Source organism: Hyperoodon ampullatus (assembly GCF_949752795.1).
Source record: "Hyperoodon ampullatus genome assembly, chromosome: 2".
Classification (NCBI taxonomy): Eukaryota; Metazoa; Chordata; class Mammalia; order Artiodactyla; family Ziphiidae; genus Hyperoodon; species Hyperoodon ampullatus.
The window spans coordinates 197383253-197406835 of NC_136915.1; the positions used below are offsets into that span (position 1 = coordinate 197383253).

The 23583-nt window shown below is 59.9% G+C and overlaps 1 protein-coding gene across 1 annotated transcript; it reads right to left on the reverse strand.

The window, feature by feature from the left end:
• Positions 1-20311, reverse strand: CSRP1 (cysteine and glycine rich protein 1). The gene is made up of 6 exons (XM_079696567.1): positions 20250-20311; positions 10035-10147; positions 4426-4594; positions 3512-3641; positions 1491-1584; positions 1-1056 (listed from the first exon to the last, which is right to left on the reverse strand). The coding sequence occupies exons 2-6, from the start codon at positions 10144-10146 to the stop codon at positions 980-982; spliced, it is 582 nt and encodes a 193-aa protein (XP_079552693.1). The 5' UTR covers position 10147; positions 20250-20311; the 3' UTR covers positions 1-979.
• Between the last annotated feature and the right edge of the window lie 3272 nt (positions 20312-23583).

Consider the following 23583-nt stretch of genomic DNA (forward strand, 5'->3'; position numbering starts at 1 on the left):
TTCTGTTCTGACAGCTTTATTGACTGGGTGTGGAATCAGCTTGAGTACAGCCCGCGCTGCAGCCCATGGCCCAGAGGGCAGCCCCATTCCATCCCTGGGGGGCAGCGGGGCCTGGTCCCTCCCTACCCTCCTGCTGCTCTGGACCTGGGGGCCTGGAAGGGGTGGGTGGCGTGGCCAGAGAGGGGTCGCTGGAGAAGGCTGGGGGCAGGGGAAGGGTGTCCAGGTGAAGACAGGCTGCGTGTACCTCCCTCCACATCTGAGGGTCAGGCAGGCGTGCTAAGGACAGAGCCCTGGCCTCAGGACCCAGGGCTGGGGGCAGAGTTATGCACCCTCAGGTCTGGGCCTCTGACAGTGCAGCGATGTTGGAGTGTTTCATTAGGGTCCCCTTCCCACAGGGAGCTCGAGCCTGGGGAGGCCATACCACATCCTGACTCTGGGGCCCTTAGACCTGGCTTGCTCTCCGCCCGAGTTGGGGGGGACACCTGCCTCCAGTCTCAAAGGCACCAGGCCGAGCAGGGCAGGTGGCCCCTGTGGTGTGCGCCTGCCTGTGTGTCCCCCAGGAACTCCTGAGCTGGGACTCCCCAGGCCGGCTCTGAGGGACCCCAGGGAGCCCTCTCCCCGACAAGAAGCACAGCCTTTCCCACCCCACCCGGTTCTGCTCCCTGCCTGCTGGGCTCCACTGATGACGGACATGCAGCTCAGAGGCTGAGGACAGGGGTGTGTGGGGTGGGGCGGGGCCAGGGGGAGACCCAGAGCCCCAAGGCCTCCTGCTAGTGATGGGCAGCAGGTCCCAGGCGGAGGCAGCGCCTTGGAGGGGTGAGGCCTCCGGCAGACGCCCGAAGCAGAGGGAGCCAGACAGCCCAGTTCAAGTCCTTAGTGACGCGTGCAGGGCTGAAGGGAGGACGGATCGTGGAGGTCGTGAGGCTGCCAGGAGGGGGTGGTGATGAGAGGCACAGGCGTGGGCACGCGACGGGCAGGCTCACTCAGAGTGGACCAGAGCCCCAGCTCCCTGCCCAAAGCCGAAGCCCTTGGGCCCGAAGTTTTTAGCATAGCATCCTGCAGAGAGAACAGAGGGGTGAGGACGCCCCCAGCCACACCTCCCGGCCCTCCCACCGTAGCTCCCGCAACCGCAGCGCCTGGCCGGGCCCCTGGAGCAGCGAAGCCCACCAGCGCTGCCCCCTCCACGTCAACTCCAACAGCTCCACGGTGTGGCCATTCCCCTGCGTCTGAAATCCCGGGAGAAGCGTCATCTGCTGCCAGAGCTCTGGGCCGGGAGCCTGGAGCCCAGGCTCTGCCCCAGCCTGCCCCGATCTGCCCGTGACTCTGGCCAAGTCACTTCCTCCCCCGGGCTCCCCCTCAGCGCTGACGGGAAAGGGTCTCACTAGACGCTCTGGAACGGACTCCGAGGCCCGGAAGGGGTCTAGCAAGGCCTTCAGCCCTCTGCCCCTCAGACCTCCAGGAAGGGAAGACATGGGGGAGGGTCCACCCACCTTTGCAGTAAATCTCGCCATCCTTGTCGGCCAGGGTGGTGGACTCGAGGCCTTTGCCGCACTTAGCGCACCGGAAGCAGGACTTATGCCAGGACTGGGGAGGGAAGGAAGCAGTTAGTGCTGCCCCCGAGCCGTTCCCCTAGATGTGATGAAGGCACTCGAGAAGCCTGACCAGCCCCGCTGCTGGAGGGACCCTAGCCCCACCTCCTGGAGAAAGCGCTGGGTGGGCAGCGGCAGCAGGCAAGGGGTGGGACCACCGCCAAGGCAGCCGCTCCCCAGCTCCCACCGTCAGGGCCGGCCCAGCCTCATCCGGACCATCCTGCCCGGGACCACTGGAGCAGGCGAGGGCTCCGGACCTGCCCTGGCATCACCTCCAGGTGCACGGCCTCCTCACACCTCACGGGGAGACCGCTGCCGCCCTCGCAGCCGGATGTGAGGACCAGACAGACGCAGCCTGGCCACAGGGCAGGCTTTCATGATCCGCCAGGCCTCTGGATCCTAGAACAGGTGCCTGGTTTGCCCAAAGGCCGTCACCATGGCAGGAGGGGTGGCGCAGCTGGGCCGGGGCCTGGCACAGAGGAGGCGCCCAGCACCACTGGAAGCAGAAAGGGTCCACGAGCTGCGCTGAACCCGCAGGGAAAGGCCAAGGAGCCTCGTTCCCTGGGGGCCACAGAAGCCCCTAGTGCTTCTACGAGGAGCTCAGAGGCAGCACAGCTAACAGCCTCCCTGGGGAAGGTGGCCTGGGTCTGCACCCCCGGCAGGAGCCTGCCAAACCCAGATCAGCCGCCAGCTCCGGCAGCGCAGCCAAGCGGGATGACAGCTCTGCAGAACCGGGAAAGCCAGAGGCCGGCAGCAGCAGACCGGACAAAACAAGGCCTTTTAAGGACAAAGAGACTCCCTCGAACAGCTGCCCGTGCCTGGGGTGGAGATGAGAAAGGAAACTGCGTGCCCTCCGGTTTCCTGACAGCCACTGCATGCCCTCTGGCTTCCTGACAGCCAGACCCGCACATGTTGCCTCCTGCCTCCAGACCCCGGCGCCCCCAGCCCCCCAGCAGGCACCAGTGCTGGGTCTAGACTTGTCCTACGTGTGAGTTCCCCATCCACCCCCGCCCCCGGCCCCTCGTCAAGGTTGAAAAGCCTCGGAGGCCAAGACGCAGGTCCAGAGAAGCTGCAGACAGGCTCCAGGCCCCGTGGCTGCACAGCTGACCGTGTGAGCCTGGCCAAGCCTCGTGTGAAGGTCCAGAAACCCCCTCCGGGCACCCATCCTGAATATGCCTCTTCAGTGGTCCCCGACTGCTGGTCCCAGGCTGCAAATCCTGACCCCTGCCCACAGCCCCTCTGAGGGAGGGGACCCCACTGTGCTTTGGTGACCTGGGCGGCTACTATCGGAATACTGAGGGGGAGGAGCAGGCGAGGCAGTTAGAAAAGATTGCCTCCCAGGAGGCTGCGATAGGCCTGAACCTTGGGAAGCTCTGCCCTGCGGGGACATGGGTGGGTTTCTGAGTCCACATCCTCTGAAACAGGATGTATGTGGATTTTCAAGTGGTTCTTAACATTTCTGGATCATAAATCTTTTTGAAAATCTGACGAATGCTATGGATCGTCTTCCCAGGGAGAGACAGGATCCCACAAAAGTGTGCATATTCTTTTCAGGGCTTGTGTCCACGCACCCTGAGAGGTCTGCGGCCCCTGATTCTAGAGACACCCATAGATTGGCAGCTCCCTAGGAAGTGCCCGTAGGCGCTTAAAAATCAGTTCCACCAGGGGTGAGGCTGTTACACTTGATCGGGGAGGGGTTCAGCCCCCTGGAGACCGGAAGGCACAGGGGACAAGCAAGCAGGGGACAAAGGTTCCCCCTTCACGGTGGGGCTTTGAAATGAAGGGAGGGAGTTGCAGCCCGGGGCTCGGGCTGGCTGAGCAGAGCTAGGGTCGCACTCGCAGAGCTCCGGAAGCCACGCTTCAGGAAGGGGCCTGGACGGCCCGCGTCCCCGCACCCCCCGCTGGCCCAGCAGCCGCCTTACCTTCCCAGCACCAATCACCTTCTCGGCGGCGTAGACGGCCTGGCTGCACCGCGGGCAGCGCTCAGAGCCGCCGATCTTCTGGGCGAACTTGGCCGCATTGGGGTTGGTGACGGGCCTGTGGCTGGGGCCCCTGCATGGGGAAGGACGTGCAGTGACGTGACATACAGGCAGCAGTACGGGCGGGGGTCTGGCACCGTGTGGGCACCACCCCGCCTCCACCTGGCCCAGCCTGTTACAAGGCCGCGGCTGCCAGGGCCTGTAGGCTCACCTCCCACTTTACAGATGGACACACCAAGGGCCGGCACAATGTTACCCTCACCGGCATGTCAGACTTCGCTCAGCCCCCCAGTTAAAACACTGGAGTCACAGAACACCTCGTTTGCTAGGACTTGCCCTCCTCGGTCCCCCCCTCCTTCGGCCGGCCGATTATGAGAGTCTTTCCAGGAGAAATCTGTTGACCGATCACCCCCACTGGGGCAGTGACCTTGGCCGAAATGTGGGAACTCATCCGTCACTTCCGTCCATCCCCCCCCACCCCAGGGCCAAGGAGCTGGCAGGCTGACCGCCAGCACCTCCACTCACAGCAGGTCAGTGGTCAGTGGGTGCTGGGGACCTAGTGATACCCCGTGATTCCGGGGAAGGGAACTGACGCCCCCGTGAGCAGGGGTGCAAGCTGGTCCGGCTCGCACACTCCCTGGCTGTAGGGGCCCCCAGCAAGTTACCGAGACCGGCTGGGTTTTCTCATCTGTGGAAAGAGGAGACGGGACTCAGGAATTCTTAGGGCCCCTCCCAGCTCTGACGCCCATGGAAGTACTGGGAAGAGCCTGGCCTGTTTCATTCCCTGCTGGACCCCCGCTCCTCTGGCTGGCCTGACACACAGTAGGTGCTTCCACGCCTGGGCGGGGCGTACTCACTCCTCATGCTTGATGCCGAGCGCCTCCCCCTTGTCCATGCTCAGCGTGCCCGCGCCCTGCCCGTAGCCGTAGCCCTTGGGCCCGTACTTCTTGCCGTAGCAGGACTTGCAGTAGATCTCCTCGCCGTGCACGGCCACGGTGGTGCTGTCCAGGTTCTTCTTGCAGACCACTGCAGAGGGAAGCGGGTACGGGGAGTCGGGTCGCTGCAAGCACCCCGAGAGCCGAAGCTCTCTGGGACCCCGCACACATAATATCCCGATCTTTCAGGAGCCTGGTGACAGGGGTCAGGATGGCCAGGGAGCTGGGACGAGAGAGGAGGGGGTCTACGGGTGCTGGCCGAGCCGCCCCCCACCAGGAACCGCGTGGGCCGTCCTCGGTCCTCTGTGCCCTCAGAAGTCCCCGGGTTCAGAAGCCAAGAGCCTAGACTGACCCCCAAAGCCCCAGGAAGCCTGCTGGACCTTCACTCTGCCCTTGACAGACAGGTCACGTGTCCCGAACGAAGAGGAAAAGAAGAAAGGCAGGACGAAGGGCAGGGCTTTCCTGCCTCCAGCGATGGGATCCAGAAGGGACACCCCACAGGCCTGGGGGCAGGGGTGCAGGGGAAGTGATGCTCCCAGAGGGCACGGGCACTATTGACTAAGCGCCCGGCATGGCGGGCTCTGAAATGAGAGACAGGTTGTGCTCAACACGATGATGGCGAGATCTGCAACTGCTCATCTCAGAACCACTTTGCCATGGGAGGGACTGAGGTCAGATGCTGGGAGGAATTTCCTGACTCCAAGGTTAAGAGGCTGGAATGGGATAAACTGGAAAGCCTGCGGGCCGCCTGTATCTTCCTGTGGATCTCAGAGCAGGGCTGTGCCCAGCGACCCAGAGTAAAACAGTTCAGAGCCCAGGGTCATGTAGAGTCAGCTGCCCAGAGCCCAATCTCTCTCCCCGCCCCTTCCCAGCCCACGTGTCCACTGGTAGGTGCGGATGACAGCCTCCCCCCAAAAGGTGGCTGTGAGAATTAAATGAGCCCTCACCCGGGGAGTACTTAGCACAGTACCCTGTGCACAGTAGGCCATCATAAACGTCCGCTGCTTCTATAGTGTGATACAGAGTTAGTGCCATGGGAACACAAGGAGGGGGGTCAGGCCTCCAAATATCATCGGCTTCCCACCCCAAGTCCTTCTCTCAAGAGACCCGACTTCCACTGCTTCTTTAGGTCTTGTCCTATGATTCTAATTGGGTCCCACGAAGGTCCTCAGATTTGGGATTCAGTGTGTCCACCTGGACCACATCCTCAAACACGTGCTCTGAAGATGGATTCCGGGGAACCCCTGGAGGAGCCGGCCTCTCCTCCCTGCAAAGAGGTGCTCCGCTCAGCTCTGGCCAGCTTGCCATCCCCTTGCCTTCAGATTTTTTTTTCCCCCGCTGTGTGGTTTACGGGATCTTAGTTCCCTGACCAGGCACTGAACCTGAGCCCTTGGCAGTAAAAGTGCCAAGTCCTAACCACTGGACCGCCAGGGAATTCCCAGCCATCCCCTTGCCTTTAAAGGCCGGCTCTCTGCCCCCAGGGCTCAGGTTGGAGATTTCAGACTAACTAAGGACCCTCTGGTCCTGCCCCTGAGATCCCCACGTCCTTACGGCACTCAGGCACTCAGGCGACCCAAATATGGATCTTCCCACCGCCTCCCTAGGGCTTGGCTCCCGGGAACAGCAGGGGGTGGGGCTCCAACATTCCTTCTTGGGTGGGAAGTTGGCCTGGAATTGCTTCCCGTAAGACCCAAGCGGACCTGGAAATTCCAAGACCAGAGAGGAGGCAGAAAGTGAGACAGAAGGGAGAGGAACGGAGGTCTCCTCGGGGCGACCTTGCCAGCACGAGACCCAGGGGCTCAGCCCAGAGGAGACTCCAGGGTCTACGACTGAGCCCTCCAGACGGCCCCCTGCCTGAGCCCCAGCTTCTACAGGGGGACACCCCGACCTCGCTGCCGGCTTCCGCTCTGCCTTGTTCTCCCAGAGGCCCTGGCCTCTGCCCTCCACCGCGGTCCAGTCTGGGCACCTGTAGACTCCTCCAGAAACTCCACTAAGGGGAATTTTGAAGGAAGGCCTCAATCAATTTCTACCAAACCATGTTAAGCAAAAACCAGACAAACAGAAAAACTTAATTACGGGTTGGTTGTGTGCATTTGCTGGGAAAATGTACTCCGGATGCCACAGGGTAGAGGCAGCCCCAGGGTAGAGGCAGCCCCAGGGTAGAGGCAGCCCCAGGTGAGAGACCAGGGCCCCTCACCCCACCCCAAGACAGAGAGTAATCCTGTTTCTGGAAGGAAAACCAAGGCCCACAGAAGAGTTCCAGCTCATAGAACCAGCCAGCAGCAGGGCCCGGCTGGAGCCCAGCCTGACCTCCGGGCCTGATTCTTCCCTGCCAGCCCAGAAGCCCATTCGGGTGGGCCGGGCGTGGGACCACAGCCTGCGGGTGAGGGAGGCTGGTGCTGGGGGCGTGTGGGGTTCTGAGAGCACCCCGGTGCTCCGGGTTCTGGGGAGCAGCCCAGTTCCAGCAGCTGCCACCTCGGGGAGAGGCCAGACCTCCTCTGCTTTGCCACAGGGCTGACCTGCCCCAGGTGGGAGCCGTTACAGCTCGGAGAAGCAGCAGCCTCGGGGCAGGTCCCTGCAGAGCAGGCATGCCTGCGGATGGGGACTGGAGGTCCCTCCTCAGACCACCAGGCTGTACCCTGTGGGCCGAGCCCAGGGAAGAGGCTGCTCTCTCCGACCGTCTAGGGCAGCGTCCTGCGTAGCCCAGGCACCAGGAAAGGGATCATGGATGCCAACCTGAGTAGGAACCAGAGGCAAGCACCAGGACGGTCAGAGGATCTTCTCTCTGGGACTCACCCAGGCCTGGCCAGCAAGGAGCTGAGGTCCCTGATGCCACCCAGGCCCACACCCTGCTGGCCTTTCTCTGCCTCTGGAGTGAAGGTCCCCTGATTCTGAGGGTGATCCTGCATTCTTGATTCCAGCTGGACACTTAGGCCCACGTCACTGAAAGAGAAGTGACCCTCCTTCCACTCGTAAGCACACCTGCGCGCCCGGTGCTGTTCTAGGCCCCGAGAGTCAGCAGGTTGTGAAGATGCTCAGACTGGGGACATCCTCTAGCTCCAGTGCCCAGGAACTCCGCAGCAGCCGGAGACTGCAGAGACACGGGAGGCTGACCTATAGCTGCTAGTAGTCCTACGGCAGCCCCCCCCAGTCCTGCTCCCCAGCCTGACCTCCCACAACTGTTCTGGTCCTCCACACCCCACCCCTGCCCCAGGCCTGCACTTCCTTCCTGTACCCCGCCCCCCGCGCCCCGCATTCCTGGCTTCCCTGGACCTCCCGGCCAGCGGCCACTCCTCCACAGGCAGGCCTGCAGGCCTCCCTGCCCAGCTGGCCCATCTCAGCCCGTGATTAAAGCAACATTTGAGGGCAGAGGGGGTCCTTGGGGCCAGCAGTCTGGACCCTCTCCCTGGCCAGAGCCAAACCCTCTTATTCCCCCTGAAAAAACTAAACAGCTCGGAAAGTCCTGAGTGCAGAGAACTGCTGATTACATGACGCTGCTGTTGGTGGCCTCCTCCGGGCTGGACGCCAAAGGCCCCACCCAAGCTTGTTGGCCACCCGCAGCCCTTGGTCAGTCTCAGTGGCTGCATGGGGCGGGGCTTCTGGCTGCCCCACCCACAGCAGGTGGGATCTGATGCTCATCCAGGGAGCAGGTGGCCCTTGGCCTGTCTGGACCCTGCTCTGGACCACGAGCTCCTGGAAGCAACGCAGCCAAGCTCTCCCGACTCTGCTCGTGTGAAGCCGGGGGCACGGGCCCGATTCCCAGACCTCCCAGACAGGCTGAGATGTCAGCCGCTGTTGCGAGGTCCTCAAGCCACACCATCTTGCTGGGGATCCCCCAGGGCCGCGTGTGTGTGTGTGTGTGTGTGGTGTGTGTGTGGTGTGTGTATGTGTGGTGTGTGGTGTGTGTGTGTACGTGAGCAGGTGTGTATGTGTGGTGTGTGTATGTGTGGTGTGTATGTATGTGAGCGTGTGTGTCTGTGCATTGTGTATGTGTGGTGTGTGTGGGTGGTGTGTGTGTATGTATGTGTGTGGTGTGTGTATGTGTGGTGGTGTGTGTATGGTGTATGTATGTGAGCATGCATGTATGTGTGTTGTATGTATGTGTGTATGTGGTGTGTGTACATGTGTGTATGTGTGTGAGCATGTGTGTGGTGTGTGTGGTGTGTGTATGTGGTGTGTATGTATGTGAGCATGTGTGTATGTATGTGTGTGTGTGTGTGTGTGTGTGTCAGGGAGCTGCTATCATTTACTGAACACTCACAACTGCTCCAACTGCTCTGTTTGTTTTCCGAGCCCCTCCCCTGTTAATCCTCACCCCCCATCCCCCTGCCGCCATGACGTAGGTGTTGTTATCCCCCCTGTAACGCTGAGACCCAGTAACCTGCCCATCACCACGCAGGAACAAAAACGGAATTCACATCCAAACCCTGACCAACTGGTTCTGAAACCTAGAGCTTAACCCCACAGTTGCCTGCCTCCCCCTCTGCCTGGGCTCCAGGAGAACGCAGGTCACCTCTTCTTCTAACCCAGAACCTCGGCTCTGTCACAAGGAACCCCGTCACTCAGGAAAAGGGGGAGGCTCCCTCCATCCGCCACTTCCCAGGCCGTGGCCAGTGCAGCACCGCGGCCTCTGCATGTCCTGCATCCCCCGGACCACCCAACAGCTCCCGGATGGATGGCGGCCACTGCCTGGCTTCCTGTTCATCCAGGCTGTGATTGCAGCAGCGGGTCTCTTCCTCTTATTCCAGACTGTCAGGCGGGGATGGGAAGTGAGAGGAAAGGCCTCGGGCTGCAGGGGTGGGAGTGGGGGGTGGGGGGTGGGGGGTGGGGTGGGGGAGAGCCCAGCTCCTCCCTAGACGCAGCTGCCCCGAGGCTGCTGCCTCTGCTGCCTTGACAAAATGTTTTTTTAATTGAAATATAGTTGATGGACAGTATTATATACGTTTCAAGCGTACAACATAGTGATTCACCACTTTTAAAGTTCTTCGCTGATAGCTGTTATAAAATACTGGCTCTATTCCCTGTGCTGTGTACTATATCCTTGTGGCTTATTTATTTGACACATCGTAGTTTGGACCTCTTAATCCCCTTCCCCTCTCTTGCCCTCCCCCTCCCCACTGGTTTGTCCTCTGCGTCTGTGATTTCTGTTGCCATTTAACAAGGGGTAATCTGGGTCCAAAGACTGATGAAACTCTGGGCTAAAAGTGTCTTCCTCTTAAACGCCAGGATCGTGGCAGGGAGAGAAAGAAGGGAGAGTGAGCGGGAAGTTTTCCCGGCCGAGGAGTCTTCGCTGCTCGGCACTCAGCCCCTGAGCCTCCGCCACCCCTCCAGCTCGGGCCAGCTCACGCCCTTCCCTTAGAAAACAGCTTCTGAGGAACAAAAAGGCCCTGAAGTACTTCCCCGCCCAGCTGCGTGCCAGCCAAATGTCAAGCTGTTTACCTCCCAGTTCCCGGGGGGCCAGTTCCCGGGGTGTTGACTGGCCCATCCGGTCCCCATGGCAACAGCAGGGCCTGGGAGGGGTGCGTACTCACTGCACAGGAAGCAGGATTTGTGGAAGCTGCTGCCTTCGCACTGAACCTCTTCAGCGAAGTACACCGTCTTCTGGCACACCCCACACTTCTTACCTCCTCCCCAGTTCGGCATTCTGAAAGTGGACGCAGAAACGGGAATTAATTCCCCGGGGAGATGGAGACACAGATGGCCCACAACAGAAAAGCCAGGGACAGAGGCCGAGGGGGGAGCTGGGGGGGCAGAGCCCTCCTTGAACGGCAACCTGAGGGCTTCCCACCCCAGAGCCCACAGGTCATCGCTGAGCAACCACTGTGTTTTCAGCCCCGTGCCCGGCATTCTAAAGGATACACGCAAGCACAAGATACAGGCCATAACAGCAGTAACAACGAACCATCTGCTACGTGCGTCCACATGGATGAATCTCACCAAGATGAATTTGGAGCAAAAGAAGCAGATAAGCTAGAACTCATAAAACACAAATTATCTGTGTCAGGCCCGCAAGCAGGCAAAATTCTATCGTCAAGGGAGGGACCCATGGGTGGGAGAGTTATGAAGAAAAGCAATGGAATGAGTATCACAAACTACTGTCTTAGATTTGTGACCTCAAACGAGGCCACCCAGGGGGCTGCTAAGGCACCAGTCATGTGTGGTTATCACACAGAGGCTCCCTTTGTAATTATTCTTTGAACTACACATGCAGGCTTTATACGTTCTTTTGTATATAAGATATAGCTCACACACAAAAAAACCATTCTTGGGCTTCCCTGGTGGTGCAGTGGTTGAGAGTCTGCCTGCCGATGCAGGGGACACGGGTTCGTGCCCCGGTCCGGGAAGATCCCACATGCCGCGGAGCGGCTGGGCCCGTGAGCCATGGCCTCTGAGCCTGCACGTCCGGAGCCTGTGCTCCACAACGGGAGAGGCCACAACAGTGAGAGGCCCGCGTACCGCAAAAAAAAACCAAAAACAAAAACAAAGCAGGAGGCAGGCACACAAGGCACAGTTAAAAGTCCATTAGAATGGGGGGAGGTGGGGGGCTTTTGCAAAATCAGATTTTCCAGCGCCAACTCTGACCTGATGAATCATGACCTCTGAGGATGAGGTTCAAGAACGCGAATTTTTAACAAGCACCCATGTGAGTCCGGAGGAGGCGGCCTGGGACAACATTGAGATGCTCTAGGTATTGGTTCTGAGCTGGGGTCCTGATGCCAGATGGGTTTGGTCCAGTCCTGGCCCTGCCACTCACTGGCTGTGTGTACCTTGAACAAGGTAGCTGGTCTTTCTAAACCTTGATTTCCATATCTGTAAAACGGGGATAAAAGCAAAAGCTTCTTCATAGATCGTTTCCAGGGATTCAGTGAGACACGGCGTGTCAAAGGCGTGGCTCAGTGCCTGGCACGTGCTGAGTGTGCGGTGACGATTATTAGTGCAAGAATCCAAGGCACAGGGGAGGCGACACTGCAGGTCAGAGCCCGAGTGGCACAGACACAGATGCCTGCAGAGCCCGAGATCAGGGAAGGCCCATCTCAACCACTCTCAACAGATGCCTGGCTGCCAGGGGACGGCGACCCTTCCAGCTCTTTGGACAGAAGTGCACGGGGCGGGGGTGGGGGACTCTATGGGGTGCGCCGGCGACTGCGGGTACAAGATGGGTGATGGGGTGAGTAGGACTCAGGATGCTGGGAAATGGAGGGTGGGCAGGGGAGAGGCAAACCCCCCGGGATGTGCGTCATGGAAACGCCGAACGCAGGGATGGGGCATCCAGAGCCCACCCTCTTGGTACCAGGGACGTTCCGGCAGCTAAAGAGTCGGGGTCAAGGGCAGAGGGGACGTGGTCTCCACCGCCCGGAGCTTCCCATCTGACGCAGTGTAGGGACAAAACTTGCCATCCCAAAACGTCTCTCTGTCCTGCAGATTATTTCAAGCTGAAAACAATCAAGGCCCGAGAGACTCAGGAAGAAACTGACCTTCCCCCAACTGCCTAAAAGAATTTTGATAGAGGGGCCGTTCCCCAAACAGAGGTATAGCCAGAGATCTCTGCAAAGAACACGGGCCGGGTGTGCTGCGAGGGTCGGCAGGGCCTGGAGACCAGAGTCCACTCTGTCCCATTGTGTCTGCTGGCTCGGCAAACACTTGCTCACCAAGCATTTGCTTTTCCGTCTCCAGGTAAATTGCCTTCGTCCCCTCTGAGGTCCCAAACCACTACCCCCAACTTCCTCTTTTGTCTTTAGCTGAAGATGGTATTTAAGGGGAGGGTTTCAGCCATTTTGGGGAGTTACTCAGGTTTTCTGGGTCTCTCCCATGTAGACATGTTCTTGAACTTTGATTTTCTCCTGTCCATCTGTCTCGTGTCAATTTAATTTTTTTCCAGTCAGAAGAAGCTAGAAGGGTGGAAGAAAATTTCTTCCCCACCTCAGACAGTGGACACAGGCCTCCGCTCAAGAAGAAGGTCCAGTCGAGGTTCACTACCAAGTCCCCTGCACACACGTGTTTGTACAGGTGTGTGCACCTGGCACACAGGTGTTCAATAAATCGGCTCCCCTAATACTGAGGGCCACAGCTGGTCCATGCCCTCCATCTCTGCAGAGCCCGAGGCCCTCACAATGCTCAGTGGGTGTGTGCGGGATGGGAGCAGGCTCCACGTGGGGAAGGGGTGTTGGGGACACTAGCTTCCGAGGACGCAGGCTGAATATTATCGGGACCGTGGGAACCTCCGGCAAGGCTCTGTCGGAGCGACTGGTCAGTCACTCTTCACGGCCTCTGCTCTGTCCTCCCGTGTCCTGGAGGCTGGGCTTCCTCGGCTCCCACCCTGGTCCCTCTCTCCCCAGAGTCTCCTTTGGTCCCACTGCACCTGAGGCCACCCCTGCCAAGGACTTCCATTCATCACTGACCTTGACCTCTGCCCTGAGCCCAGGCTCGTACACCCGGTGCCACGGGAGCACCTCCACCTGGATGGTCCATGAGCACCTCGATTTCAACACGAGCCACCTGAACTCATTACCTTTTCTCTCTAACTTGTTCTTTTTCCTGACTTGTCCATTTTTTGCTGCTGGAACCCCAACCATTCTCTCCAGCACTGAGGAATCTTCTCCCAAACCCTAGAACGGGGAGAAGTTCTCCTCCTCTCTCGGCTGCACCTGCTCTGTGCCCCCTTTACCTGCTCACCCCAAACCCTGACACCCCTGCCCCTCCAGGCCTCTTCCCACTCACCTTCACTCAGCTGGCCCACGACCCCCTTGGAGGGGGCACCGCGCTCCAGTCCCCTTCTCCTTGGGAACCACCCTGATCTTCAGCCAGGGCACATGGCCTGGACCCAAGCTGACCAGCCCAGGTTACCGGCTTGGGGATGGGCCAGCTATGCATTTCAGGCCAAGGAGACAGAAGGGAGTTCTGGGGGCTCCGGAGAAGAAAACATCCTGATCTTCAGAGAGAACGTCCTGGAAGGAAGCCCCCCTCCCCTGAGTGAGGAGGGGGAGCAATGGGCTCCGGGGCTGTGGTTCCAGGGGGACCAGCCGTTCCAGGATGAAGCCACCCCCCACCCCCGCAGACCTCCTTGGCACCAAAGGGGACGCTCACTCCTCACCGAGAGCCCACCCGGAGTACCTTCCCAGCTGTCTCCTGCTGCACCGCCCGCCCCTCACACATCCTCAGGGCTGGTGATTGAATTGCCCAGCCTGGGGCCAGGCATGTGGAAGCCCTCTGGACAGGGCGGACGCCCACCGTCCTCACCCCCGTGGGTCTGGACGGGCCAGCCTTCCCCTCCCGGGCTCTGCACCGTCCACAGCTCATCAGGCGTGCGCACATCCCCCACCTCCAGAGGACAGGATCGCTCTCACTGCACGCGGCCCCGCTCGGCTCCTGGAGCCCCAGGGCCAGCCCCATCCCCAGCCTCTGAGGCTCCGCCATTCCTCTGGCCCCTCTGCCCTGCTGAGCCAGAGCTGGGCGCTGCAAACCAGGAAGGACAGTCGGGTGGGAGAAGAAAGGTCGGTACTGCCTGCCTAACCGTCCCCCACGCCGCCCTCGCTGCAGAGCCCCGTTCTAGTCAGGCAGCCACCGCTGCACCGAGTGACCCCAGGGAGGTGCTCAGGGCAGAGCCCAGACCCCTGAGCCACCTGGCGACTCCGGTTCCTGCGGGGCGGTACCGGGACGGCCACTGGGTGGGGAGCCCTGGGAGGGATTCTGGTTCACACGGAGGCATGCGGCTTTCCTGACGAGGTGACTAGACGCGACCCCCAACCCCCTGCCCGCGGCACCCGGCAGACAGCCTGCCCTGAGTCTGCTGACCTACTGTGCGCCGGGCAGTCTGCAAACACCATCCACTTCTCCTGGCGACCTGAGGCTGGGGACACGCCCGTGACACAGATGAAGACACAGGGCTGGGGAGGCCAGGGCCACCCCCCTGCAGTCACCAGGCTGTAGGAAGCAGAACTGGGACCCAGCCGGGTCCAGCCACCCAGTCACTGTGCTGGTGCCATCGTATTCAGGGGGGCTGCACTCGGGGGGCGTCCAGGACGCCCGGGCTCCTTCCTCCCCTTGCTTTCCACCCCCTGAACCCCCAGGGGACGTCCTCCAGCCCCTAGGACACCCCCCAGGGAGGAGGCTTCCCCGACCACGTGGTGGGGAGCCGTTCCCAGCCGTGTTTTGTTCCCGACACAAAAGCCCTTCTCCCTCGTGGAGACCCACATATCCAACAGGCCGTCCTTGTTCTCCCTGGCCCCGGGTCAGGGGCCCACAGCCAGCAGGGCCCAGGGAACCAGGGGCAGGGCAGGAGGGGCGAAATCTGCCTGGGGCGCCTCCCGGCTGGGCCACTCCTCAGCCAGGCCACTTGGGGGGGGTCCCCTTCGGGAGCCCAGAGGAGGGACGGGGCCCGGCGCCTTGGACAGGTTCCCCTCCCCCGCCCACGTGAGGACCCCTCCGCGGGATCTACGGGTGGGCGGGGGAGTCTCAGCTCGGGGAGCCCCGGCCGCCTCCTTCCCACCAGCCCCGTCTTCTCGTCAGCCAGACTCCGCGGACAGGAGGCCCAACTGCCTTAAAAGGAAACTGTTTCTCAGACCTTCTGGAGCTCCTATAGGGCTGCCCGGCTCCTTCTCAGCTGCCTTCTCAGTTCTGAGGACAGAGGCCCTGCAGCCGACAGGGAGGAGAGATGTTCTCTGGGTCAGAGTTCAGGCGGCTCAGTTCAGAGGTCAGGAAAAAGGGACCTGGATTCATCCCTTCCCAGCTGAACGATCAAGTGACTTTCCTGTCTGAGCTTTGACATGGTTGTGTCTCTAAATGGGACCATCCACTCACTCCTTAAGCTGTTGTTCTGAGGATCAGGAAAGAAATGATAAAGCAATGGCCCCGGGCCTGGTGTGCTGTAAAGGCTCACTCCTGACCACCACCCGCAGGACGGGCCCAGACGAGGGCCGGATGTCCGCTCTCCTCCCCAGCCAGGCCACATCTGGGAGCAGCAAGGCCTGAGAAGTAACAAGCCGAACAGGGACCCAGAATCCCTGACTTCGGGACGAGTGCCCCGCCCTTCCTTGGGGTGTAATCACCCCCGCACCCCAGATGCAAGCAGAGACTTGTCTTAACATCAACTCTTTTGTCTTCTGCTCTGGGTGACCAAGAAGCTTTGCTGTCCCTGTGATCACATCAGCCACTCTGGGTTTGCAGTGGGTTCCTCCAGAGAGGTCTGGTTCGTCCCACTTCACATGTCGACAATCTCGATAGAGAACCAGCCTTCAACTTTCTGCTGAATGGCTGGACATAGCTGGGAAGCTATTTTCCGGGAATGTCAGGATCCAGGGCCAGTGGGAAGCTAGAAGCCCAGGACTGAACTCTTCCGACGAGTGACTGGCTCGGTGTGCTGCACCCTCCTTCTCGTGCAGCTGTCTCATCAGATCCTCTGTCTTGAGAGCAGAGACCCAAGACGGGGCTTGCAGGGCAGTGTGGGGAGAAGCGGACACAGGGCAAGACTCCCATGTTCACCCCACATCTTATGGAAGTCGGGCTGAGGTGACGGTCCAGTGTGGTCAGGTTTCAAGTTTCAGAAGCCATCTCAGAGATGCTCCACCCTTAGCCGCTGGCTGCCAGTGTCTGAGGGAAGGCCTCCTCTCCTCAAATCAGTGGTTTGACTTGACAATCCATGCCATGTCTTTATTTCTCCAGTGGAAAACCCTCACCTCTCCCGTTCCAAAACCTCTTGCCCCCCAGGGCCAAAGGGTGACTTCTGGGCACAGAGTTGAGGTCCCCACCCACGCAGTCTGGTGGAGACCTATCAGGTGTCCGCCTACTGGCAATCACCTGGCTGTGTGGTATCCAGCCAGGTACACAGGGGAGCTGTCACCCTTTCCAGCTCTCTGCTCAGGCCCTTCCTCCCCACACCCACGTCAGGAGGGCAGCAGAGGCAGGAGTCGGGGGCACCCGCCACTCAGGGTTCAGAGCCCAGGTCTTAGAGGTGTCATCTGAGAGCCTGGCAAACGGTCCTGCCTTGAAAGGAATGGTCAATGTTGGGGGGACGAAGGGCCAACATGCGGTACAAGCCCGGCCTCAGCTTCACGGGATTTCTTGGGAACGCTGCACGTGACTCAGCCTCTGGGAGAAGCTGGCCGGCACCGCTGCGCTGCGATCCCTCCAGAGCCCACGGTTCCCAAAACTCCACTGTCACCCTGGCTCCCTGTCGCCCTCCCTCTCTGAGTTCTGTCTTTTCAAGTCCAGGCCCGGAGGCCCTTGTGGGGCTGTGGGCTGGGGTGGTGCCTGCCCCCCAGCGCCTCATATAACAGACCGTTCCACCCCCGGGTTTCAGAAGTCCAAACGTCAACCAAGGTAGAAATGGGGTCTAGAATTCATTTTAAGTATTTCCACACTGTCACAGGAAGTCCTATATCATAACAAGGTCTCACAGACTAACCAACAGATAAGTGTCTTTGCTTTTATCTGGAACGATGCCACCTTAGTGACAACTGGTTACCCATGCTGGAAAAGTCTGAACGATTTTCCTGGATTAATTTCTAAAAAGCAAAACCAAAACCTAGGAGCCCGGGGCTTCCCTGGTGGCGCAGTGGTTGAGAGTCCGCCTGCTGATGCAGGGGACACGGGTTCGTGCCCCGGTCCGGGAAGATCCCACGTGCCGCGGAGCGGCTGGGCCTGTGAGCCATGGCCGCTGAGCCTGCGCGTCTGGAGCCTGTGCTCCGCAACGGGAGAGACCACAACAGTGAGAGGCCCACGTACCGCAAAAAAAAAAAAAGAAAAAAAAAACCCATGAGCCCTTAGAGCTTATAAAACAGGCTGTTTGCAGCTGACGTCTCGGAAAGCCCCTGCCCCCGCGGCTCCTGTATAGACAGCCGGAAGCACTGCAGAGGAGGGTGCGCTTGCGGGGTTGGTGGGTCGGTCGAGGGCTGAGCCTGTGATCCACTGTTGCTGCAGGAATCAGACAGTGCCTCCGGCCCCTGGGAAGAGGTGGAAATGCTAGCTGCCTCGGTGTTTACACTCCTTACCATACATGGGAATCACTGAGTGTTGACGTCAGACAAATTCCTGGGTAGCTGCGTAGTGCGGCCCCATCACCACCACAGAAATTCCTGCCCGCTGGAAACCGCAGCAAAGCTGCTCCTGCAGGTATCCAGCACCTCCCCGACCTCCCCCCCAGCTCCAGTGTGTGTGTCTGTGTGTGTGTGTGTGTGTGTGTGTGTGTGTGTGTGTGTGTGTGTGTGTGTGTGTCTTTTCCTCAAGCAGGCTCTTTCCCAGGCTTCCTTTCTTTCCTGCAAACCTGGCACCAAAATTCAAACACGCATCAGACCTGGTGAAAGCATATCACCTGGGACCCAGGACCCCAGAAGGGCCCCCTCCTCCTCTCCATCCATGCGGCAGAGGGAAGACCTAGAGGTTGTGCATTCTAACGTGACTCCATCCACGTTCACTGGGCGAAGCCACATCTTCCTTAAGTAGTTTATGAGCCACCATAAAGCTCTTTGTAACGCGAATGACTGGGCGTGGGTCTGCAAGGAGTCTGCCTGTGTCTGAATGGTAGCTGCAATCCCCAGCAAGTTACTCATCACCTCTGAGCCTCAGTTTCTTCGTCTGTAAAATGGGGAGCGTCCTCCCCACCTCACAGACTGCCCCAGATAACACACACGTGAAGGATACAGGCCAGTCCCTGGGGCCCAACAAGCACAGACATCTGCCTACTGTTCTCTCTGGGAAGGGCCAGCTCTGACGCTTGTTGTCCAGCTCTTACTTGCCAGAACGCCCGAGTGGTGGCAACTGGTGACCTCTATTCTCACCAGCACCTCAGAATGTTTAATGCAGGATTCCTCTGCCCTCTTCAAGCCAACTTTTCACAATAAGCCGGCTTACAGAAATATCTAAATTCCAGCAGCCTCTCAAAAAAGCCTTCCCAGTTTGCCTTCCCACCAGGAGACCCAGAGTAAATAGAAAGTCTCTCTCCTCCCCGACCTGGGCCTCAAGCCCACTCACAGGGGCACCGGCGGGCACCAGAGCACCCGTTTGCAAGGTTCACACGTGTCCAGTAGGGCAGCTCCGCGAGCCGCCCACTCTTACCCCCTTCATTCACCAAAACTTTACCACTCGCCAACCAAGTGCCAACACTACACTCCGGGCCAGGGAGGACTCACCAGCTCACAAGCAGGCAAATGTTTGCCTTGAGAAAAGAAAACACCTGGGCTGGGAAGGCAGGTGCTGGGACCACCTGGAGGCAAAGGCCGTGGCCCTGCTGCGCTTCCCGTTTTATTAGCAGCGCTTCCCGTTTTATTAGCAGCGCTTCCCGTTTTATTAGCAGCGCCGCAGCAGAGGTGGTGGGCCCGCTCTTCAGTCTCGCCTCTGCGTCCCTCTAGCCCCCTCAGACCCTCCACAGTGGCAGTGCTGCCCCTGCCCACCCCCGGCCCACAGCACACCCTCTGCAGGATAAACTTCCTTCCTCGCCTGCCTGTCTCCCGCCCGGATTTCCTCCCCGCGGGACTGGGCCATTCCCTGGGAGGCTGTGGGCAGTACAGGGCTGGATCCAGCCACAAGGACAGTCTCTCTGGAAAGAGCCCGAGCCCACCCTGAACATCAGGAGGCTGCAAGTGAGCAGAAGTAGGAGCACAACAGTCCCCAGATCCCACCGGGAGGGGTCCCCAGGCTGCACTCTGAGCTGACAGAGCCGCCTCAGCTTCTGGGGGGCGCGGGCAGAGGAAAGGCTGGGGCGAGGCCCAGGGACAAGACAGTAGTTGGCCCCTCTGGGCTCCGGGCCTGTGTCATGCCCTCCCTGTACCACCCCCCAAAGAAGCTGAGCATGAGAAGCGAAGTCCCCTGTCCACGGTCGGCTGAGTATTCAGGGTCAGTCAGGGCCACACTTTGCCCGCGGGACCTCCCGGAGCCACTGGGACAGGATCCCCAGGGGAAGCCCTCTCAGCTGGCAGGGGGCTGCCCACCCATCCACACCCAGGAGCAGCGGTGGTGGCCAGAGCCCAGGCCTCTAGGGAAGGGCTGAGCCCATGCACCCTCCCGCCTAGACCCAGATCTTGATTAGAGCACAGCAAATGGCACAGGCGTTTGCAGAATATTCTGCAGCCTGTGAGAGCAGATACGACGCCTGCCTGGGGCGGCTTGTTGGGTAACGTATTGCAGCTTGCTTCAAGTGTGCTGGTAGCAGCCCATTCCTGCTCCCCGGCCCTCAGGGACTGAGGCCACCAAACACTGTGGCTTCCTTCAGGCTGGGGTGATGGTCCCCACGCAGCGCCAAGACAAGGGGCGAGGTGGGGAGTGAACGTGGTGGGGGGTGACCGGGGACGGCTGCCATCTGGTCCTTTCCTAAGGGTGAAACTCACACCTGGGCTCGGGGCACAGCTGCCTCAGGCGGGCCCTGAACCTAGATGTTCCCCCACCCTGCCCGCGGCACGCTGTCCAGGGGGCAGGCGGTGGGTGGCACGGCCGCCCTCATCCCCAGCTGTACAATGACTTCAGTGCGCGCGCAGAATCGCCGATTGTCCCGCCGCGGGACCTGCAGGTGGTGGGGAGACGGGCCGTCCCGGGTCAGGGGCACGTGGGGGCCCTTTGTGTCCCGGGGAGCCAGGGGTGGGGAGGAGTCCCGCGCCTCCTGGAAAGAGAACCAACCGCCGCCACTTCTCCCCTCTTCCGCGGCCCGCGCCGGCCCCGGCCGCCCCTTTTCCTTGCGACCCTCCTCGCAGCTTCCAGGGCGGCGGCGGGGCCGGAAGGCCGGGGGCGCCCTGCGCGCGGTGGGGCCGGGGCGCACTCACCTGGCGGCGGCTGGGCGCGCGGCGGTTGGCGGACGGCGGGCGGGCGAGCGGACGGCACGGCAGCGCTCTGGAAGCGGGGCTGGGCGCGCCCGGCCCGCGCGGCGTTTTGTTCCGCTCGGGGAGGGCGTGTCCGGGCCACGCCAACCAGTGGGCTTTGCACACTGCACCACACCGGCGCCGATGTCACCGCACCGGCGCTGATGTCACGGCGCAGTCCCGCAGCGCGGCCCCCAGGCCCGAGGCGTCCCGGCTGCGCTCTGGGGACCCCCGGTGCGCCCCGCCGCGGAGGAAGCAGCGGCTCACACGTGCCTGGAACTTCTCAGGGGTTCCCGGCAGCCTAATACGAGGGTGGAAACACACGTGATCCAAGAGATAAGACTCCTGATAAACTTGTGCCACAAGAGAAAGTGCGGGGGGGAAGGGAGGTGGTCTCGCGTTTGGTGTCCTGGTGGCAGGTGTCACGTGGGGCGCCGGGTAAGACAGGCCAAGCTGTGAGCCCGCCCCTTCCGTGTACTAGCTGGTCCCGCCCCTAGGCCTCAGGTTCCGCATCTGTGAAGGGGGTATAATCCAGAGGGAAGTGTTTTTTGTTTTGGTGGCGGGGAGGCGGGGGGAACAGATTGTATGGGCTCAGTAAGCCTTCAGCAGTGCCCTTCAATGAGTGTAACCCCCCCAAACAGCTCCGTCCCCTCAGCTTTCCCCAATCTCCCCTGCTATCCAAAGAAGGAGCCCCCCTCCGACCCCCAAACAGCAGCTCTGAGGAGTGGGTGCTTCAGCTGGGCTTTTATCTGGGCCTCGCCAAGCTGCCCAGGGGCAGCTGCGGGTGGGTGGGCTGCCCTTGCCACCTCCCAGCCCTTCCTGCAAGCCCGCTGCCGGCATCTCAGAGGGCGGAGAGGCTCACATCTCTTTCCTGGACGCAGGTACAGCTCAGAAACCCAGTGCTCTGGAGAGAGAAGGAGCTCCCGGGGGCCCCTGGGAAGGAGGCCCGGTGGGGAGCAGAGAGAGCCGGGCTTTAAAGGAAGGTGCCATCCTCTCCCCCCACGGTCCTGCCCGCCTCAGTCAAGGCGCACTGCCCTTGGGGCCTTGTGGATCTGGACCCGGAGGATCAGGAAAATCTGAGACGCTGGTGTTCCCAGGACTGGGAGAGCCTCGGGAGACAAAGCACTTCCTTCTAGTTTGCAGTTTTTGTAGCTTGTTCACTGCATTTCTAAGTCGAAAGGAAACTCCCTCTTATCCTCCAGGTTGAATTACCCCATTTGCACTGAATGCAGACGCAGACAGAGCAGGGCCTGCCCAGATCCTGGGTGTCCCTTTCGTTGTGATTGTGCCCGCTGTGCACCTGTCTGTGGGTCACTCTCTGCTGCTCTCTTGGGCTCCAGCGTCTCTGTGCGAAGGAAGCTTCCTTCTGCCCAAGGCAGTGAACTGGGGGCAGGTCTGCTGGGCAGCTGGTTGCCCCTCCCCCAGGTCACCCACAGATGCAGCTGCCACGTCTTCCAGGCTGCACAGGTATCAAGGCCTCAGACCCTCACAGGCTTCATTTAAAGCCCCAGGTGGCTGAATCAACTCTTCCAGGAGTAAAGTCAAGCATCTCATAATCCAGAAAGTGGAATATTATATTTATCTAGGCTTTTCTTACTTTCTACCCTAAGAAACATCTTTCCTTGGGCCGGGCCCTCCATACAAACAGGGTCCCCCAAGACTGGGAGCACCGACCAGGATTTCTTGCAGATTGGGTGGCCGTTCTCCTCTGACCCAGCCAAGATGTAAGAGCAGAACCCGGGAGAATTCCCGGTCACCCCTGCACCGCGTGAGCGATAAATCAACAGGCCCATTACGCTGCCGAAAGACATCAGGGTCAGAGGCCATGGGCTCGCTGTCCAGAGGTGGCGGTCTTGCGGGATTATCCCATCTCCCTTCAGTTCCCTGGATCCTGGAGAGAGGAGCTTTGGAGTCTTGCCCAAGATTTTACAAAAAGGCAAACTCCTGCCTTTCCTTCTTTGGTCTGGGTTTGTCCTGTCTGGGCGATGGGGCTGCTGATGGATTTCCCCAGTGAGGACAGCCAACCTGTGCTGTGAAACGTCCTCAGGGAAGGTCCAGGGAAAGGCAGCCACGCCTGGATTCTCCCGGAGGGTCTTGGAGCACCCTGTAAACTGGTGGCTGTGTCCTGAGCCCTGCTTCCTGGGAGGCTGCTGAGTGGAGAGCACAGGGATGTATCCACACGACACTGGGGCAGCAGGACTGTCCCAAGCAAACCAGGCCATGTGATCACCCTGCATGCTTTATTCTTGTCTTGGGGGGAGCACATGGTCAGGAAGTTTTGCCGGAGAAAGTGAGTGCTTGCAGGCCTGAGGTTCTGCCGGGAGCTGCCCAGGCGCACAGGGAACGTGAGGGCCGAGGAGGAAAGACGCAGATGAATACGTGGTCCATACGCCTGGGGGTGGTCACAGCTGTTTCACAGCCTGAGACGGACCCCCAAGGAAGAGCAAGGCCCTTGGATCATCAGGGCCACGACACTCTGAAGGAACCAGGGCTGAATTTGTATTGTGAGTCTCAGCTCGTCATCAAGCATTTAAAATAATAATATGGGGAATTGCCTGGCTATCCAGTGCTTAGGGCTCCACACCCTGGACGCCGAGGGCCCGGTTCAATCCCTGGTCGGGGAACTAGGATCCCGCACGCCGCACAACGTGGCCAAATCAATAAATAATATTCATGACAACCAGACAGATCATGGGGAGGATTTTGAGATGCAGAGAAGTATCAAATCGCTGTGTTTGTGCACCAGGAGCTAACAGTGCTGTCGGTCAATCGTGATTCAAAGAACAACCAAACAAACTGATGAAGAGATCAGATTTGTGGTTACCAGAGGCAGGGGGTGGTGGGAGAGGGATTGGCTAAAGGCAGCCAAAGGGTACGAACTTGCAGTATAAGATAATAAGTACTAGGGGTGTAACGTACAACGTGACAATGAGCCCTGCTGTCTGTTACCGAGGAAACCTGTCAAGGGAGGAAATCCTAAGAGGTCTCATCACAAGGAGAAACGCTTTTCTATTTCTTTACTATTCTAGCTCTACGAGATGTTGGATGGTCACCGAATTTATGCTGATGATGGTGTATGTGAGTCAAATCATTATGCTGCACACCTTAACCTGACACAGTGCTCTATGTCTAATACATCCCAATAAGACTGAGAATAAATGATATCAATACTAACAAATAACTGCCGAGCACCAACTGCTCGTTGGGCCCTTTACAGCAGCCCGCCTCACTCTCCCCAGTGGCTGAAGGTTGTAGGGCTATTTTCACCTCTTTTGCACGTAGGTGACCACTGGGCAGT

Coding starts and splice junctions, on each gene's coding strand:
- CSRP1 (XM_079696567.1), bottom strand. CDS start 10,146: ATGCCGAACTGGGGAGGAGGTAAGAAGTGTGGGGTGTGCCAGAAGACG. Junction 4,595..10,034: donor CAAATCCTGCTTCCTGTGCA/GTGAGTACGCAC, acceptor TTCCCTCTGCAG/TGGTCTGCAAGAAGAACCTG. Junction 1,585..3,511: donor AGGTGATTGGTGCTGGGAAG/GTAAGGCGGCTG, acceptor TTCCCTCCCCAG/TCCTGGCATAAGTCCTGCTT.